Source organism: Malaclemys terrapin, chromosome 5 (assembly GCF_027887155.1).
Source record: "Malaclemys terrapin pileata isolate rMalTer1 chromosome 5, rMalTer1.hap1, whole genome shotgun sequence".
In the NCBI taxonomy this organism is placed as follows: Eukaryota; Metazoa; Chordata; order Testudines; family Emydidae; genus Malaclemys; species Malaclemys terrapin.
In genome coordinates, this window is record NC_071509.1 from 34,257,204 (window position 1) to 34,277,492 (window position 20,289).

Below are 20,289 nucleotides of genomic sequence, written 5' to 3' on the forward strand. Positions count from 1 at the left end.
CACAGAACTTCAAATCAAGTTCAGGATCTCAGTCCTTATCTTCAAAGCGTTCAATGGCCTGGGCCGGGATATCTAAAACATCACCTAAGCTCCAGAACGGAGAGCATGGTTGACCATTTTGCTCCTGAGGTACAATCAAACTCTCCACAATAAGAGTAAAAGTTTGCCTGTGTGGGAGACAAAGCTTTCTCAGAGGCCAGCCGGACACTGTGGAATGAAATCCCCCAGGAATTAAGGACCATCACAAACCTCCACTTTCCGCTCTACATTCAACATGCATTTCTTTGGCCTTGCCTTCTTAAACACAGAACCATAGAAGATTCGGGTTGGAAGAGACCTCAGGAGGTCATCTAGTCCACCCCCTGCTCAAAGCAGGGCCAACCCCAACTAAATCATCCCAGCCAGGGCTTTGTCAAGCCAGGCCTTAAAAACCTCTAAGGATGGAGATTCCACCCCATCCCTAGGTAACCCATTCCAGTGCTTCACCACCCTCCTAGTGAAATAGTTTTTCCTAATAACCAATCTAGACCTCCCCTACTTGAGACCATTGCTTCTTGTTCTGTCATCTGCCACCACTGAGAACAGCCTAGCTTCATCCTCTTTGGAACCCCCCTTCAGGTAGTTGAAGGCTGCTATCAAATCCACCCTCACTCGTCTCTTCTGCAGACTAAATAAGACCAGTTCCCTCAGCCTCTCCTCAGAAGTCATGTGTCCCAGCGCCCCAATCATTTTCGTTACCCTCCGCTGGACTCTCCAGTTGGTCCTCATCCTTTCTGTAGGGGGGATACAATACTCCAGATGTGGCTCACCAGTGCAGAATAGAGGGGAATAATCAATTCCCTCAATCTGCTGGCAATGCTCCTACTAATGCAACCCAATATGCTGTTAGCCTTCTTGGCAACAAGGGCACACTGTTGTCTCCTATCCAGCTTCTCGTCCACTGTAATCCCCAGGTCCTTTTCTGCAGAACTGCCGCTTAGCAAGTTGGTCCCCAGCCTGTAGCAGTGCATGGGATTCTTCCGTCCTAAGTGCAGGACTCTGCACTTGTCCTTGTTGAACCTCATCAGATTTGTCTAGGTCACTTTGGACCCTATCCCTTACCCTCCAGCATACTTACTTCTCCCCCCAGCTTAGTGTCATCCGTGAACTTGCTGAGGGTTCAATCCAGCCCATCGTTAAGATCATTAATGAAGATGTTGAACAAACCGGCCCCAGAACTGACCCCTGGGGCACTCCACTTGATACCGGCTGCCAACTAGACATCGAGCCATTGATCACTACCTGTTCAGCCCGACTATCTAGCCAGCTTTCTATCCACCTTATAGTCCATTCATCCAATCCATAGTACTTTAACTTGCTGGCAAGAATACTGTGGGAGACCGTATCAAAAGCTTTGTTAAAGTCAAGGTATATCATGTCCACCACTTTCCCCATATCCACAGAGCCAGTTATCTCATCATAGAAGGTAATCAGATTGGTCAGGCATGACTTGCCCTTGGTGAATGCATGTTTACAGTTCCTGATCACCTTCCTCTCTGCCAAGTGCTTCAAAATGGATTCCTTGAGGACCTGCTCCATGATTTTTCCAGGGACTGAGGTGAGGCTGACCAGTCTGTAGTTCCCTGGATTCTCCTCCTTCCCTTTAAAGATGGGCACTATTATTTGCCTTTTTCCAATCATCTGGGACATCCCCCAATCACAAGTTTTCAAAGATAACGGCCAATGACTCTGTAATCACAGCAGCCAACTCCCTCAGCACCCTTGGATGCATTAAATCTGGACCCATGAACTCATGCATATCCAGATTTTCTAAATAGCCCTTAAGCTGTACTTTCACCACTGAGGGCTGCTCACCTCCTCCCCATACTGTGCTGCCCAGTGCAGCAGTCTGGGAGCTGACCTTGTCTGTGAAGACCGAGGCAAAAAAAGCATTGAGTACTTCAGCTTTTTCCACATCATCTGTCACTTGGTTGCCTCCCCCATTCAGTAACGGTCCTACACTTTACTTCTTCTTGTGGCTAATATACCTGTAGAAACCCTTGCTGGCTGCAAATCCAATTGTGCTTTGACCTTCCCGATTACACCCCTGCATGCTTGAGCATTATTTTTATACTCCTCCCTAGTCATCTGTCCAAGTTTCTACTTCTTGTAAGCTTCTTTTTTGTGTTTAAGATCACCGAAGATTTCTCTGGTAAGCCAAGTTAGGCGCCTGCCATATTTGCTATTCTTTCTGTACATCAAGATGGCTTGTTCCTGCTCCCTCAAGGCGGCTTCTTTAAAATACAGCCAGCTCTCCTGGACTCCTTTCCCCCTCATATCAGCCTCCCAGGGGATCCTGCCCATCAGTTCCCTGAGGGAATCACAGTCTGTTTTTCTGAAGTCCAGAGTCTGTATTCTGCTGCTCTCCTTTCTTCCTTTTGTGAGGATCCTGAACACAACCATCTCATAGTCACTGCTGCCCAGGTTGCCACCCACTTCTACTTCCCCTACCAATTCTTCCCTGTTTGTGAGCAGCAGTATATATATTTAAAAACCTTCCAAAAAGAGATACTCTACTGCACACACTTCTTCCCTTGGTGAGAGGATGAGCGAAGAAACATGACAGATGTTAGTCACATTGCTCAATGATGTACTGGAAGGTGCTCACATACTATAGTGATGAGTATGGTACAGGAACCTATTTAGAACAGATTTATTTATTTAAAGAAAATTTGCTTAAAAGTTACTCAAGGAAAGCAAAACGAACACTTGCTAACTCTTGCATTAGTTATTTAGTAATTACCTCCTACTTTCTCTGACTAAATGTATAAACTAGGTATTTCTGCCCTCAGGGGAGAAATAGGGGGGAGGGATAGCTCAGTGGTTTGGGTATTGGCCTGCTAAACCCAGGGTTGTGGGTTCAATCCTTGAGGGGGCCGCTTAGGGATCTGGGGCAAAATCAGTACTTGGACTTGATGACCTTTCAGGGTCCCTTCCAGTTCTACAAGATAGGTATATCTCCATATATTATAATTGTTAAACATAATATAATTCAAATTTATCCAATGTTCTCAATAAGAAAAGCACTTGGATATTAACTATTGACTTATCAAATTTCTGAAGTAAGTGTTCCATTTGGCTTTAAATGGAAACAAAGCCAATCAACTTCTGCCACCTTGTGGAGAATTCTGGGTTAGCAAGGTTTAATTGATACTGATATGAGTTCAGCATAGCTCTGGAATAAAAACTTTTAATACTAGATTAAAATCGTATTTTCAAGAAAACAAGACACTACAATTTACTTGAAGAAAAAATAATTATATTTCAGTAATTTTAGAAGGCATGAAGAAAATCTTAACTGAAATGCATTCCTGTAATTTTCCTATTTACCAAGTACTAGCAGCATGTCTAACACATTTTACTTCTCTATTCTTTTCTTTCTCTAATCAGAGAATTTGCTGAACAGTTTTGTCTTGAAGTTTTTTTTGTTTGTTTTTTTAATCCAGTGTTTAAAACACAAGACTAGGAGTCAGGAGACGTATGGTGAGATTTTCAAATTAAATGGGAACAGTGTGAGGCCAAAGCTGAGCACTTTGATAATTCCACCCCAAAATCCCAATTCAAACTCTGCTACTGCTAACATGTAGGACCTTGGGTAAATAATTTCATGACTCTATGCCTCAGTTTCTTAATCTGTGAAACAGGAATACCACCCTTCTCTAATAAGAATGATCCTCTTTTTCAACTTCATGATTGTTTTGGGGCCTATATTAATAATTTGGAAACAGCTTTGAAAGCCTTGCAACAAAGGTATTGTAAGAATGCCAAATATTATAGCACTGCGTTACCGGATGTTTCCCATGATATTTCCCATTTCATTCAAAGCATCCAAAATTACGTTTAGTCTACTTCAGAAATTCTAACTGAAAGACAAACGATAAAGCAGACATTAAACAAAACAGTGCTCTCACCTGAGCATTGGTCTAGGTGGAGGAGGCGGCTCATCAGGATCTTGACACCTCTTCGCTTTTTTAGTAACTTGTTTGTAGATGTTACGAGATGTCACTCCCAGCCACAGTACTGTGGCAAGAGTAGAATAATGCAGAATTATCCCAACCTTGAAAATAAATATTAAAAACACAAGTTTTACTAGTTCTGACAAAAGAATCTTTTTATAATTATTTATACAGCATCTAATGCAGTGGTTCTCAAAGCCAGTCCGCCGCTTGTTCAGGGAAAGCACCTGGTGGGCCGGGCCTGTTTGTTTACCTGCCGCGTCTGCAGGTTCGGCCAATCATGGCTCCCATTGGCCGTTGGTCGACGTCCCAGGCCAATGGGGGCTGCGGGAAAGGCGGCCAGCACATCCTAGCCCGCGCCTCTTCCCGCAGCCCCCATTGGCTTGGAGCAGCGAACCGTGGCCAGTGGGAGCTGCGATCGGCCAAATCTGCGGATGCAGCAGCTAAATAAACCGGCCCGGCCTACCAGGGGCTTTCCCTGAACAAACAGCGGATGGCTTTGAGAACCACTGACCTAATGCACTTTAATTTTTTAAAAGTTCAGCTCTTCTACAGAATATTTTTGCTTTATTTTGGCTTAGTTTTAAATGACAAACCACCTAAAATTACTGTTTCTTACATGAATGAATTAGGCATTTAAAAATAAACCGAAAAACAGGTAGATCATGCACAAATGTAATAACATTTGTTATAAACCAAATATATTTATATCTTATGAAACACATACGTTTTTTAAAATGTCAATATAATGTTATGGCGAGACATTTAAATACCAAGAAGTGATGGAACAGTAAAAGTAAGGTTCTCATGGTAACTATCTTGTAGACACTGCATGTAGTGGGCCAGAAAGTGGTAGCCCACTGACTTTAACGTAAGGCAACCAGGAGCCACATCACATATATTTGGATACAAATTTAATGGTCTTAGTAATTCAAATTAATAGATTAATGGAATGAGTATGAATTATTATTAGGAAAAGAGTAGTTGAATTCAGACTTTTTGTGCTTACATATGTAACATTAAAGGTGCATTGACCATTTGGTTTTCTAAAATTCAAATTTCTTGGGTAGTGTTTAAGAAAAAGAAAAAACTGCCTGTGCCCACTGAAACTTTGAATTTCACACTTTTATTGAAATGAACAGAGTCCAGGGGAGCAGAGTTCACACATCACTTTAGTGACAGCAACAAAAAAGGCAGAAATGATATGCATCGTTTGCTGGAGAACTGGAGTGCGAGAGTGTGCATGTACCTACACTGCACCCTTTTTTTGTGTACATACACGTGTAGTTCCCCTAGCACAGGTATAAATAGCAGTGCAGACAATGAGGCATGGCTTAGTCGAGTAAAGACACACATAAAGGGTGTGGGTATGTACCTGAGTATATACCCTACAAGCTCTCTATTTGTCTAAGATGTGCCTCCTCCTCCTACACTGCTTTACTGTTTAAAAAAAAAAAAAAAGTGTCACACTGCCTCCCTACTGCTGGAGCCTTTCCCTACCACAGGAAAAAACTCTGGAAGTAGGGAAAGGCTCCTTTGATGGGAGAGGCAGTGGGGAAAGGCTTCAGCAGTTCCCTGATGCTAGAGGCCTTCCCCTTCCAGAGAGAGAGACTCCAGCAGCGGAGCAAGGCTCCGGCAGTGGGGCAGCAGCAGGAAAAGGCTGAGCATTTTTTTATTGAACCTATGCTGCCCTATTGAACTGTTAGCCTTATATACAGGAATTAAAAGGAAAATGAATGTGTCATGAAAAGTAAGTATTTTCTTTAGCCACTCCAGCAGTCACCAGGGGGTGTCCTAATATTCAGATTTCAGAGTAGCAGCCGTGTTAGTCTGTATCCGCAAAAAGAACAGGAGTACTTGTGGCACCTTAGAGACTAAGCTTTATGCTCTAATAAATTTGTTAATCTCTAAGGTGCCACAAGTACTCCTAATATTCAGAGTGAGTTTTAAAATGGATGTAAGAAACAGAAATCATAAAAAAATCCAAGAAACATTTCATTGACATTGATACAAGATTGCACCTGCTATTACAGCTGAAACCCTGAAACTGGCCTAGATATGACCTTCTGAGGTCAAACATCAGCCTCAGTAGAGCTACGAACACTCAAACTCTATATAAAATGAACACTCTGAAATTACAGAAAATCACAGAACAGATAAAACTGGTGGCTTTTATTTATAAAAAACACTGGTCTTTGGAGCGGAAACAAATCCTAAAAAGGGAAGGAATGAGAAGTCACTTTCTCATTCTAAGTAGAATAATAGAACTGTAGGGCTGGAAGGAACCCGAAGAGATCATGTAGTAGGAAAAAGTAAATATTCTACTACTTTCTTTTCATATGGCATACAAAACCATATATCGTTCTTGAAACAATTGATTTTAGAATTGATAGCCTTTAGAAATAAAACTACTACATAAAGGAACTTGAGATACTACCTCCAAAACTTTAGAAAAGCAAACATGTATTCCCTTTCCCACCACCCAGTCCTATTAATCTTCCAGTTTTCAGATTGGCTCCAATTCTTTCCCTCATGAGTGGATGAAGATAAAGGAAACCTCCATCTGAAGCCAAAAGTTATTGTTGTTCTGCAAATCATATAGAGGAGTGATGAAGCTGGTAACTTCTTTCCTCAAATAGAATCAGGTATGATTATAAAAAAATGCTCTGTTTACATACTAAATTTAAATAATTTCCATATACTGTTGCTAAGAAAATTTTGGCTTTGCCTTCGCTTTCTCAGCAGAAATCAGGGTAAAATAATTGAGCGAATATTTGCTTAAACGTGACTTAAAAATAATTCGTTATTTTTAAAATAGCCATGAATCATGTATTTATATTTGATTACAATTTCTTACATTTCTAATCTTACTTCCATGTTTACTTACTGCTTGGCAGACGCTGGTGCTTTTGGTCTGAGTTATACCTCCAATAAACATCACACATGTCAGGAAAATATGGAAGCTCAGGTTAACTAACATATGCCAGCTTTTAAGGCTGATCCTGATCACACTGTTAAAGAAAAATATTTTAGTCTATATAACATATCATTGCATGCTTATCTTTCAGAAACACAGTCTTGGCTTCAAGTACCTAATCCTTTTTGAACATGAGACTTCGGCATTGCTGTGCTCAGCAATATCTTTAAAAACAGGTCCTTAATTCTAAAGAGGGGTTTCTTACTTCGTGTACAAGGAGGAAAGAAATGTAGGCATACATAGTATTAAGGCTTAGTTGTCAAATCCATTTCCACTTAATCACGGATATCTGCACCAACCATTTATTTGCAGGAGCAAAATATTCAGATACAATTCGGTGGTACAAAATGTGCCAGTCAAAAAAGGAGGTTTGGCTGAAAATTTGGGCTTTAGTATATAAAACACTATTTGTGATAAGGTATGTATGAGAGGCATGCATGAGACAACTTTTCTGTAGGATTTCATAACTTAAAGAATAATACGTGACAACATTCTGAACTGTGTACGAGTCTGAAGCTGGACTTTTAAAACTTAGATTTTGACACGGCTCAATACCATATATGCCTGGGCTAGTAATTCTTAACACTGATGTACATTTAGGCTTCACAGAATTCAATTGTTTTTTATATTTATGTTTATTTTTAAGCATTTTTTTCAATTTTCTTCGATTTTCATGTTCACATTTGGGGAAATTATGGTGGTTGTCAGACTATTCAGTGACAAGAGACACTGAGATTCAAACAGTTAAAGCTTTATAACCCTTGAGATTCAATTAGTTAAAGCTTTACAACCATTAAAACAAATTGTCAACAGCACATGTCAAAATATACAAAGTAACTATTTAAAGACAGCCTTAAATAAAATTCTGAACTTCTCAGGGAGTATTTTTCTTACTTTGCCTATCTGTAAACTTTGATCATCAATAATGGGAATATTTTTTGTTCGTTTGTACGTGTGCGATAAAACTGATATTTACTAGGGGGAAAAAAAAAAGAATCCTTCCAAGCCTCTTTATATTAATGTTTGCTTGATTTCATCCAATAAGTCTAAGTGTAAGTGTAACTTGAGGTCTGCATTACATAAATCTCCATTATTTTTATTTCTTACCCATGGTGGTATATATAGCTGACTATGATCATCAAGAGGCACATTAGCAGAACTATAGAAGTAGCATAAATAACTGGATGCAAGAGAGCAGATGGTTGGGTATACAATTCACCTCCTGCCAAATCCTGACAGAAAAAAAAAAAAGTGGCATTAGTCAGCTTTTTTCTCCCACTTTGGTGATGGGCAAAATAAGTAACTAGGACTTTCATTTTAAAATCCAAAAGAACGTACTGGGAATATATTTCAAGTCATATAAGTAAACATATAGTAAAGTCTGCAAGTCACTGCAATTCAGTGTGAATGAATCATAAAAGCTTTAACACAACATTTTAACTTCATGTATTCAAGTTTAATTAAGTAAGCAATTTACAATGGAGCTATTAGGAATTCACCCACTTTATTGTTAAAATACATTCAACACACATAGTACTTATATGTGTTTGGTTTGTACAAGCAGTAAAAAAGTCATTTGAATTACTATTACATTTCAGTAACTGACAATAACATACACTTTTTTGTAAAATGATTAAGATTACTAAGATATAACTCTTTAGGGTACAGATATGGAGACCTGAAATTTAAGTATGATAATATTCCAAAACCCCACTAAATTGCTGTATATATGTCCTTTTTTAGTACTGATAGTGACAAAACGGCTAGATGAGTTTGTGTATGTATATTAATAATTAATAAAAGTTACATTGAAAGGATGTTGAGGTTGCACAGTTAAGTATTCAAAACTTTTCAGGAACTGTTAGAATTAAAGTTGCTTATTGTGAGAAATAGTGTATATGAGAATACAGAGCTAGTATAAACTTAAAGGGAAACTACAGTAAAGCAGTGGTTCTCAAAGCCAGTCCGCCGCTTGTTCAGGGAAAGCCCCTGGCGGGCCGGGCCGGTTTCTTTATCTGCTGCGTCCGCAGGTTTGGCCGATCGCGGCTCCCACTGGCTGCGGTTCGCTGCTCCAGGCCAATGGGGGCTGCGGGAAGCGGCGCGGGCAGAGGGATGTGCTGGCCGCCCTTCCCGCAGCCCCCATTGGCCTGGAATGTTGAAAGTTGGCCAGTGGGAGCCGCGATCAGACGAACCTGCGGACGCAGCAGATAAACAAACCGGCCCGCCAGGGGCTTTCCCTGAACAAGCGGCAGACCGGCTTTGAGAGCCACTGCACTAAAGGGTAGTTGTGTACTTTTACCTAGTTAAAGCTCAATGGTCAATTCCTCAATTCTCTTGTTGCAAAGGAAAAGATGTGACAGCTGTCAAGACACATCTAAGTTTACAATAAAGAAATGCTGAGGAATGCATGATGAAATGATTGTTTCCTTTAGGCAATTTTTACATGGACCTTTTTGAGGCCTTCTTTTGGATGCTGTTATCATGTGTAACTGAACTGTTTACCTGGAGGACTGAACTAGGGCAACTCCCTCAAAGCTGGCTTCATTTTTGATATTTCAGGATTCACTCTGCATATGGTCACAACAATAGATATTTTAAGGAAACTGCTGTCTCAAATGTGACTTTCTTAGATTCACATTTGACCAAAACTTGCCACTTCGATGTGAAGGGACCAGGTTTTAGGGCTTCAAGGCGTATTTCACACCCAAGGCCCAGAGATCGCATGGGAGGTACTGTAAGGGGCAGCAAGCTAGAACCTCAATGATATACAGCAAGGTAAATGCAAAAGGACTTGTAGTCTTTCAGATCAGCAAGACACCTGATCAGAGACTGACATTCTTAGCTCCCTGGAAGTCAAAACCATGGGCTATTCCAGCCTGATCAGTCTGCTAGTACCCAAAGACCCTAAAAGCATGAAGTACCATGACTACAGTACTACAAGCTACTTCATTGCCTGATTCCTTGACTGCATTTACAACTCCTATATCGTATGAGTTTCACAGCCATGAGAGCTGAAGGGTACTAATTCCTTTCTCTTTTTTTTTCCTCTTTATTTTTTGGTCTTGTATTTATTAGCTGGGAGATGGCCCAGTCTTTTTATTATTTTAGGGTGTGAATGTGTGGCTGAGTGCATGTATGTACTACTGCATGTAAAGATCTCATGAGGAAGCACCAGAAAGAACAGTCCCCAAATTTAAATAGCCCTAAAATGCTGTGTTGTAAAATCTTTGAATATGGTGTTATGTGAAAATAAGAGAAGGCAAGCTGTCCGCTACAGTTTAAGTGAGAGCTGCTAAACATCCACTTTTCAGAGTATTTTGTTAAAGTCTGTATTTGTGGGTTTTGTTTTTGGTTTTTGGAGTGGGGAGAATACATTCGCCATTATAAATGAGAGAAAGTTACTTACCTTATAGTACCTGGAGATTTGAGATGCATGGTCCCCTAGCTGTATTCCAGTGTTGGTATGCATGCACGCCATGTGCCCAGAGCCAGAGAATGGCTCACCTCATGCCTCTGACGGAGGAGATAAAAGGCTGGGTGGACCAACCACCTCCCCAGTTCCTTCTTTATCTCAATCAGAGAAGATCCAAAGCAGAGGGGAAGGAGAGTGGGTTGTGGAATACAGATAAGGACCCCACACCTCAAAGAGCTTCCAATTACTATAAGGTAAGTAACTCTTCTTCGAGTGCTGGTTCCTATGTCTATTCCACTGTGGATGACTGATTGAGGCAGGGATTCTACAGGGATCCTACAGTATAAATAGTTTATGATCATGTAGTTAAAGACTATCATACTGCATACATGCACAGGGACATAATTAAGGTTGTATGAGCAATATTAATTCTGGTATTTTCTAATTTTGAATTGCTTGAATTTGCAACCAAAATTCATATACATTACATATATACAACCATTACATATAAAATACTTTAATAAAAAAAATAGTAAAAATTCCATCAGATGGAATGAGACCAGTTGGAACAACTCAAGCTAATATATCCGAAGAAAATAATCTGACCCAAATAGGAGGTACAAATCTGGCAAGCAATAACACTAAGAGCCTTGCCAGAAAAAAATCAGACAGGAATTTACAGTGCAATAAGGCATCAAAAAACAAAAAAGACCCAAGAGCCCTAGCAATTTAGCCTCTGGAATGAACACATTATAAGAAAGACAGTGACATGTTAGGGGAACTCAGAGGAGGAGAATAACATTTATTAGAGGCAGCAAGAACTGTCTTCTGGGGAAATATTCTAAATATGCATATTGCAACAGGATACAATCAGGATACAAAACCCACTGAAGTCAATGTAACGATTTCCATTGACTTCAATGAGGTTTGGATCAGACCTTAAGAAAGAATCTTTGCTGGAATTCCATAGCATCTCAGGATCTTCCAGACGGCTTCTCAGGGGCCACTATCAAATGCTTTTGTAAAATCAAAGACGTTAAAAAACCATCTTCTGCTGGTATTTAAAACCTTTTCCAGTAAGTCTTCTCAAGGTGTAAATCTGGTCTGAACACTACCTACAACAAGATCAAAATCTAGTCTGTTCTTCCCAGAGTACTTACCAGTTATTTTCATCCTACTCAAAATAATAATGCAAAACACTTTCCAGGTACAAACCAGGTCCCGTTAACACAAATTAGCTGGTCACCCTTTTTAGGGATTTCTACAGATGACACCTTCTCCAGTCTTTAGGGCAGCTCTCTTGTCCCCAAACATTCTGTACAACCTGCACATAATAATTCACCATCACTGCTTCTCCAGCTTTTAACATTTCAGCATCTATCTTATCATACACTGGGGGAGGGATGACTCAGTGGTTTGAGCATTGGCCTGCTAAACCCAGGGTTGTGAGTTCAATCCTTGAGGGGGCCACTTAGGGATCTGGGGCAAAATCAGTACTTGGTCCTGCTAGTGAAGGCAGGGGGCTGGACTCGATGACCTTTCAAGGTCCCTTCCAGTTCTAGGAGATAGGATATCTCCATTTTTTTTTTTTTTTTTTTTTTAATTTGTCTTACCCCTTACCACTCTTCAGTTACTTCCTGAAACGCTTTTACTTCTACTGATATAGGTAAGTCTGCTATTTCTTCGGATCCCTCAATGTGTTAAAGATTACCAGGCCTTACTCAACCAGCTAGAACGTTCCATCCAATGGGCTTTCAGCCCTTCCTCTGTGGTTAAAATTGTACCATCTTGAGCCTTCACAATGCCACAACAGTTTAAGAGTTGTGATGACAGTTGTCTGGAGACTAGAAAAAGCTTTTAAGATTCTCTTCTCTTGTACGGCTCCTTGGCTTCTATTACTTTACTTTCCATCCATTCTCTCACCTCTTCTGGCTGATTTTTTAGCTTCCCTGTTTTTGTCTGCATACTCTTGTTGCAGAATAGCTCTTTTGCTGCAGTCTCATTCTTACTGAATTCGCTTAATTCTTTCCTCTCTTCAACAAACCTCTGTGTATTTGGTTGGAGCCATTCTTTTCTTAGATCTTCTTACCTCTACTGTGATCCTGGTAGCATTCACAATTACTTCTTTGAAAAACTGTCACTGTTCTTCTATGACCATCCATGTCTTCAGCTATTCAGATCTATTGCTAAACTGCAGCTTAAATGTGTCTTCACTTCTGGATCCACTAACTTTCTAGTATCGTACATACCCTCTACCTCACACGGTGTTACCGGCTTTAGTTTTGATTGTTCCAATAACAAGAACTCAGCACTTGTGTATACCCTGGCATCCAACATTGATCTCCAGAGCATATTGATGGCAATATGATCAAGCTGTTTCTGGGTGAAGCCATAATTTGATGTCCATGTCAGTTTGTCTCTTTCCTCACATGGAAACAGTGTATCCCCAGTACAAAGACTGTTTAGGCTGCAGAGCTGGACAAAATATTTTCCATTGTCAATCTGCCCTGGGATGCCATGTCTGTCCATAATGCACTCATATCCAATATTACTGCCACCAACCTGTGGATTTAGCTCTCCCATGAGGTTAACAACGTCGTAAGTACTGATCTTGCCAAGAATGCTCTGCAAGCTTACATAGAAACAGCCTGATCTGTTCATCGGTATAACTTGTTGGCACATAACACAACATCTGACTTTTTGCATGGTTCATCACAAAGCGAGCAGTCAATATTCTAGAGTTACAGGTTCCCATTCTTCAGTGCTTTAACAGCTTCCTTGATTTGTAAGAAGACTATGCCTTCCTGGTGTGTCATCTTCTCTTCCAGATTATAAAACCATCATATCTTCCTATGATAATTTGCCTCATCTAGTCCATCTCATCTCACTCAGTCCAAGTATACTTACACCAAAGATTTACATTTCTGTGATAATCTTTATCAACCTCCCTGTGCTCCAAAGTATTCTAATAGCCCAGAATCCAATTCTTCTCTTAGCCCACAGAACTCACCAAGCCACATGAAGCTACCCGTACTATAAATTCAGATTAATGAATTAACTGAACATTTGTTATACACATTACTTATATAAAAATCATACTTGTGCTCCAGCTTATTAAACAGCTAGAATTGGGTTTGCATTATGTGTCTCCTCATTATTAGTGTAGATATAGAGAAGATGTAGTGTAATGTTCTGAAATGCATACAGAGAGGTAGACTACAGGAGAAAATATTATCACTTATTTCTCTATACATCTCTAGCACAGTGGTCTCACCACATCCCATAATCTTGCATGTACAAATGCAAAGTACTGGGATTCAGATAACGGCACAAATATTACTTGCGTGTCTTACAGTCTTCACAACTAGAAAGCAGTTAAACAAAAACCATCAATCGAAAAACAGAAGGTAAACTGTCTACAATCTCTAAAGGTTGTAAAATGGAGCAACTCTATCTAAAGGTAAAGCAAGATCAATGCCTGCTTGGAGAAGGTAATTGCTCAAATAGTGTGGCAGTTCTGAAAAACTACCATAAATTCTGATGCTTATCTAAATCAAATCTTTTGATATTTGTCCATCAACATTAAAGCCTTAAATAATGGCACTATAATAAACAATTAATTTAAGAGAAGAAAAATCATGCAATCACCCTTCCTGTAAGGGAAAGTTAGAGTTGCAGGAGAAGTGTCTGAACAAGCAAGTTCATTATTGAGAAACACCACTTTCTCCCAGCTCCGCTATCAAAATACAAAATGACAACAAAGCCCATTTGTAATTTGTCTTCATTAAGTTGTGTTCAGGCACTGAGGCGCAAATCCTTAAGTGTCATTTTGTAGTTTTGTCACCTTAAACCTTTTCAAAAATTTTTTTTCCTGTGGAAACTTAATATTGTGTATGCACTCATAGCAACAATGTTCCATATAATCTTTATGTGTGAATATAGAAATCTAATCAGATTAATGGTCTATGCAAACATATAGATTGTGTATCTCCTTAATTTTCTTTCCTCCAGGTGGCAGAATTATATTTAACTTGAAGTAAAATCCCTCCTTGAACGTAAGTTGAACAAGCGTAGGTAACATATTTCAGGTTTAAAAAAAGTCTATTACATTTTAGAGGATTAAATGTAAAAAAGTAAGATAAAATAATAGGAGTATCCAATTCTAGGATTGTAATGATGAAAGTACCTTCAACCATTCAAAAATAGCAACTTTTCATTTAAGCTGTCTCCCATTTAAAAGGCTCCATATACTATGGCATCATGCCAAATCTTACGAAGTCCCCCTCTTTAAAAAAAACTGCTTTTTGGTATTCTACCATTTAATCTTCTCTATTATTAAATATTTTTTTTAAAGTTTAACTGTTTGTTCTGCTAAATAGTAATAAAAAGCCACCACATTTTTCATGCATTACTTATCCCAAATTATTCTTTTTCCTTCAAAACATGATTTGGAGAGAATGTTTGACTTATTTTTAAGACCATATGTAGCATCTCAAATGTAATAAATACGGATAATGATACCGCTATGCAATTTAATTTTGCAAATGTAACTTCTAAATGTTATTTATTAGTAGTATTTCACCTGACTTCCTCTTATACTGATGTTCTCAATTTTGTATCCCAATCTATACTTTCGAGGTCTGCTCTTCCAACTCTGTAATAGGAACCTTCAGAGCAGCACAAGGAAGCAGACAAGCAGAGTCCCTGTTGCTTTACCTGTCAGAAACAAAATGTACTGTTCCACCTTGCCTTTTCCCCCATAAGGTGATATCTTGGGAGACATACATTTAGGAAGAATAGCAACTGTTTGCTAAGTTAGGGAGAAGGGGCCTTCTGGGAACAAGCAGTCACAAAAAGATAACCTACTATGAGGAAGGCACTTCCCTCAATTCACTATTTCATTCCTGCCACTTTATTTCAGAATTGGTATAATCATTTTACTGAGCTCAATACATGGGAGACATTCAAATCAAAATATTTGTAGGAATGTCTTTAACAAATACTGTACTTTGACTTGTGTAGTAACTAAACACCATAATCTTTTTTCTTATATTCATATATTCATTCACTTTTCCAGGAAGTATGATCATGAATACCAGATGAATAGGCATTTTATACCAATCCTCATTCAGTGGCTCTAAGCCAGGGTGTAGAAACTGACAAAAACCTCATATCCATAGACACTAAAACTAAGCTGACAAGTTCTATTGTTGCCTAGAAGTTATTTCCTATTATTTTCTCTCCTGCCTACTATTCTTCATTTGAGGCTGTCATTGTTAGACCTGGAATCTAAAGTTCACAAAAGCAGACTGGCAATTATTAGCTCATTAGAATAGATTTATATACCATAATACCATACTGAAAAGTTTCATAAGAAAAACCTATTGTGTCTTTAAAATATTCTGCAGTAAAATTTAGTGTTGACAGTCTACCATTTTCAGCCAAACTTTATGCCAACATCTAAACCAATACAAACAACACGTGAAAATTGTTCTGAAGTTCCTTTGTGTGAGGATACCCCCCACTTCCACAGTATTTTATTATACGAAACGCAAAACATTTACTTCTCTATTTTTCTTGAACATTTTTTTATTTCTGATTAAATTAAAAAGCCTTAATAAATACCATACCATCAAGACTGCATAGTTACTGAGGGAGTAGCACTGAATGGTGGTAATGTTTTCATCTGAAGAGATAATGTGACATCCATCAGACTTCCATCCTCCCTGACCATTGAGCAAATCAAAGTCCCATTGTGCCGCAACAGCATCTGCTCCATGAGCAATACGTCGCAGTGTCACGTTAATAGCAATGTGGTGACTGGCGAGGCTTAAACCATCTGTTTGGAAAAAAAAAAATTATGGAATTGATTTTATATAAAAATGTTTAATTTTCAACACACACTGTAAATATTAATGTTGGATAATATCTGATTCTTAGAGGTGCACTAATTGAAACAACATTAGCACACCTCTTGAATATAATGTCAAGGATCAGGCTTCTAAAGCTATGATATTTTTCTAAGGTCATACAAATGTAATAATAACCAAAAACAAACCTATCTTGGTGAGAATAACTGGTGTTACTACGGTACGTCGTTTCCCATCATCTGCCAGATTTGTTGAATTTCCTGTTGCTGGGAAAAGTTTTCCATTGCGAAATGCAATAAGTTGAAGCTTGTAGATGGACTCATTTGCTGGCCTAATTTCTCTTTTCTGCTTTTGTGTAAAAAGGGAGGGTGGCAGTTGAATAGAAGCCTCTACAATAGTGTTCTATAAACAAACAGATTTTAAGAAGCATTAATCTCTGAACAAAAAAGGGATTTTTTGGTCTTATTTAGCAGCTCCTCCAATTCATCAGTGTTGGGCTTCCTTCCTCGCAACAGTGTCCGAAGGAAACAAAGTTTATACAGAGCTCAGGACTGTAAACTCTAATTATTTTTTTGGACGGAGAAGTGCTTCAAATAATCCACCAAAACATGCTTTAACTAAAAACCTTAATACACCTTTAATATGGAATTATTTGTTAATCATTGCCAGAAGCTGGGAATGAGTAACAGGGAATGGATCACTTGAGGATTACCTGTTCTGTTCATTCCTTCTGGGGCACCTGTTGGCCACTGTCAGAAGACTGGATACTGGGCTAGATGGACCTTTGGTCTGACTCAGTATGGCCGTTCTTATGTTCTTAAGATGGTGGGAGATTTTGTACATAGTTACCTTTCTGGTAGCCAGTAAAGTTCAAATTGTTAACAAAAAGTTCATACAGTTATAGGCGCCGACTTCCTCTCTACATTGTGGGGGTGGGGGGAAGGGGTGCTTGACCCCCTCCCACTCCGACTCAGGCCCCACCCCTATTCCACCCCTTCCCCCAAACCCCTGCCTCTTCCCTATCCAGTTCTGCTCCCACCCCTCTCCCAGCACCTCCTGCAAAGCTGAAACGCGGCTAGTGGGAGGCGCTGGGAGGGAGGGGGAGGAATTGATCAGCGGGGCCACTGGCGGACGAGGCACTGAGGGGAGGGGTGGGAAGCTTGGCTGCTGGTGGGTGCTAAGCACCCACTAATTTTTTTCTTTGGGTGCTCCAGGGCTATGCCAGTCAGCGCCTATGCCTAATGTTTTGGGAGATCTCTTGGGAGCTAGACATGACAGGCAAGGCCAAATGCCAGACATGCACATAGGCAGATGTAAAGGTAAATGCTGTAATTGTTTCATTTGGAGCAGTATTATCAGTGCTTGAATTACAGGAGGGACTTAAGGGGGCCGGGCCCCCTTACTACTTTTAGGAGCTACACCGTTCTTATTCAAAAGGCACCGGGGGACATGTTTGGCTCCCTTATTTCTTCCCTGGCAGAGTAGAGAATGGCAGCGTAAGAGTCAGCCAGAGGATACCCTGGCACCTCGTTCCATGTTGCCTGCAGGACTGCTCGTGCAGGGGGGTCCTACCTTTTTCCCCCTCATAATTCAAGAACTGGGCATTATCTACAATTTTGTACACAAGTTATCGGTACAGTACATATCTGCAGTGAAGGTCCAATATATTAAGCAATAATGGCAAATGAGGAGGTTACTCACCCTGTGCAGTAACTGACGTTCTTCGAGATGAGTGTCCCTGTGGGTGCTCCACTACAGGTGTTGGTGCGTCCCTGCGCCTTCGCCCGGAGATTTTTGCAGCAGTACTCATAGCGGCCACGCATGCTCAGAATCTGCCCCCCCGCTGTGACTCTAGGGTAATAGAACGCATGCGTGGCCGGTCTCCTCAGTTCCTTCTCTACCACGGAGGCCCCCCAACTCCGAAGTAGAGGGGAGGAGGGTGGGTAGTGGAGCACCCACAGGGACACTCATCTCGAAGAACGTCAGTTACTGCACAGGGTGAGTAACCTCCTCTTCTTCTTCGAGAGATGTCCCTGTGGGTGCTCCACTACAGGTGACTTAAAAGCAGTGTATCTTAAGGAGGTAGGGACTTCGGATCTGGTAGGAACGCCGTCGAGAGTACCGCCCTGCCCAAGCGTATGTCAGATAAAGGGCCTTGAATAAGGGCATAGTGTTTAACAAAAGTATGGTCAGATGACCAGGTGGCTGCTTTACAAATGTCAGCCAAGGGGACTTTGCGTAAGAACGCGATGGAGGCAGCCAGAGATCTAGTGGAGTGTGTTCTAATGCCATCTGGAGGTGCAACCCCTTTCATCTGATAGCACAGTCGGATACACTGGGAGATCCAGTTCGAGAGTCTCTGGGTAGAAATAGGCATGCCCTTGGAGCGCTCTGCAACAGAGACAAAAAGTCTAGAGGAGGTTCTAAAGGGTTTGGTTCTATCCAAATAGAATGACAAGACTCTGCGAACATCTAGTGTATGCATTGAGGCTTCAAAGGAGTTTGCATGTGGTTTCGGGAAAAAAGTCGGGAGGTGTATGGGTTCATTAATATGGAGTGATGAGTGAACCTTTGGAAGAAATTTGGGATGCAATCTGAGGGTAACCTTGTCTTTAAAAAATATCGTATATGGTGGATGAGCCATGAGAGCTGCTATTTCTCCTGCCCGTCTGGCAGAAGTAATTGCCACTAGAAACGCTGTTTTCATGGAGAGGTGTAAAAGGGAGCACGTGGCTAGGGGTTCGAAGGGTTGCTGAGTTAGGGCAGACAGTACCAGATGAAGGTCCCAGGGGGTGGTCGGTTGTTTAATGTCTGGATATAAGGTTTGTAGGCCCTTGAGGAAACGCTTCGTAGTAGCGTGAGCAAAGACAGACGTATCATCAATTTTGTCGTGGAAAGTCGTAATAGCAGCTAAATGGACCCTGATGGAGCTGAAAGAAAGGCCGGATCGCTTAAGGCCCAAGAGATAGTCCAATATAAACGGAAGAGGTACCGAGGTAGGAGAAAGATGTTTGGCAGAACACCAATGTGTGAATCGTTTCCGCTTTTGAAGATAGGTCTTGCGAGTAGCTTGCGTTCTGCTATGTAGGAGCACCTCCTGAACTTGTTCGGAGCAATCTAATTCGCGTTGGGAGAACCACGTAGGAACCAGGCCTTGAGGTGAAGCATGGACAGGTTGGGGTGGAGAAAACGACCGTGCTGCTGAGATAGAAGGTTCGGAATAAGCGGCAGGGAGATTGGTGGTTGGATTGACATTCTGGTGAGGAAGGGAAACCATGGTTGTCTGGGCCACGATGGGGCAATGAGGATCACCTTGGCTCGATCCGTTCGTATTTTTATCAGAACCCTGTTGAGAACTGGTATCGGGGGAAACGCATAGAATAGGTTTCGGTGCCATGAGATCATGAATGCGTCCCCCAGGGAATGTTTGCCCAGTCCTGCTCTGGAGCAGAAATTGAGACATTTCTTGTTCTTTGCAGTTGCAAAGAGGTCTATTGTTGGGTAACCCCAGATGCTGAATACGTTGTGAATGGTTTTCTCGTCTATCTCCCACTCGTGGTCCCATGGGAAGCGTCTGCTCAGTTCGTCCGCTGTGGTGTTCATGATTCCGGGAAGATAAGCAGCTGATACCCGGATGTTGTTCACAATGCACCAATTCCAGAGCTTCATAGCCTCTGTGCACAGCGAATGGGAACGAGCTCCGCCCTGCCTGTTTACGTAAAACATGCAAGCAATGTTGTCCGTCATTATGCGTACGTGATGATGTTTGATTAGTGGCAGGAAGTGACGGCACGCGTTGCGAATGGCTCGAAGTTCTAGTACATTTATGTGCAGGGAGGTCTCAGTTGGTGACCATAGTCCCTGTACTGTGTGATGAGACATATGTGCACCCCACCCTGTCATAGATGCATCGGTGGTCAGAATGCGTGATGGAGCCTGTTGAAGAAACGGGACTCCAGAACAAAGGTTGGAGTGGACGGTCCACCAACGTAGCGAGTCTTTGACTGGAGTAGGCAGGGAGAGAGTCTTGTTTAA

At 40.9% G+C, this 20,289-nt stretch overlaps 1 protein-coding gene across 3 annotated transcripts in view; it reads right to left on the minus strand.

The window, feature by feature from the left end:
- Positions 1-20,289, minus strand: part of ADGRA3 (adhesion G protein-coupled receptor A3) — a 155,132-nt gene that overhangs the window by 53,046 nt on the left and 81,797 nt on the right. For all 3 annotated transcript variants that reach the window (XM_054029278.1, XM_054029275.1, XM_054029276.1), the window contains 5 exons: positions 16,443-16,656; positions 16,015-16,223; positions 8,080-8,204; positions 6,883-7,006; positions 3,951-4,096 (listed from right to left, as the gene is read on the minus strand). In XM_054029278.1, coding sequence (XP_053885253.1) covers positions 3,951-4,096; positions 6,883-7,006; positions 8,080-8,204; positions 16,015-16,223; positions 16,443-16,656 — 818 coding nt within the window. The remainder of the gene's footprint in view (positions 1-3,950; positions 4,097-6,882; positions 7,007-8,079; positions 8,205-16,014; positions 16,224-16,442; positions 16,657-20,289) is intronic.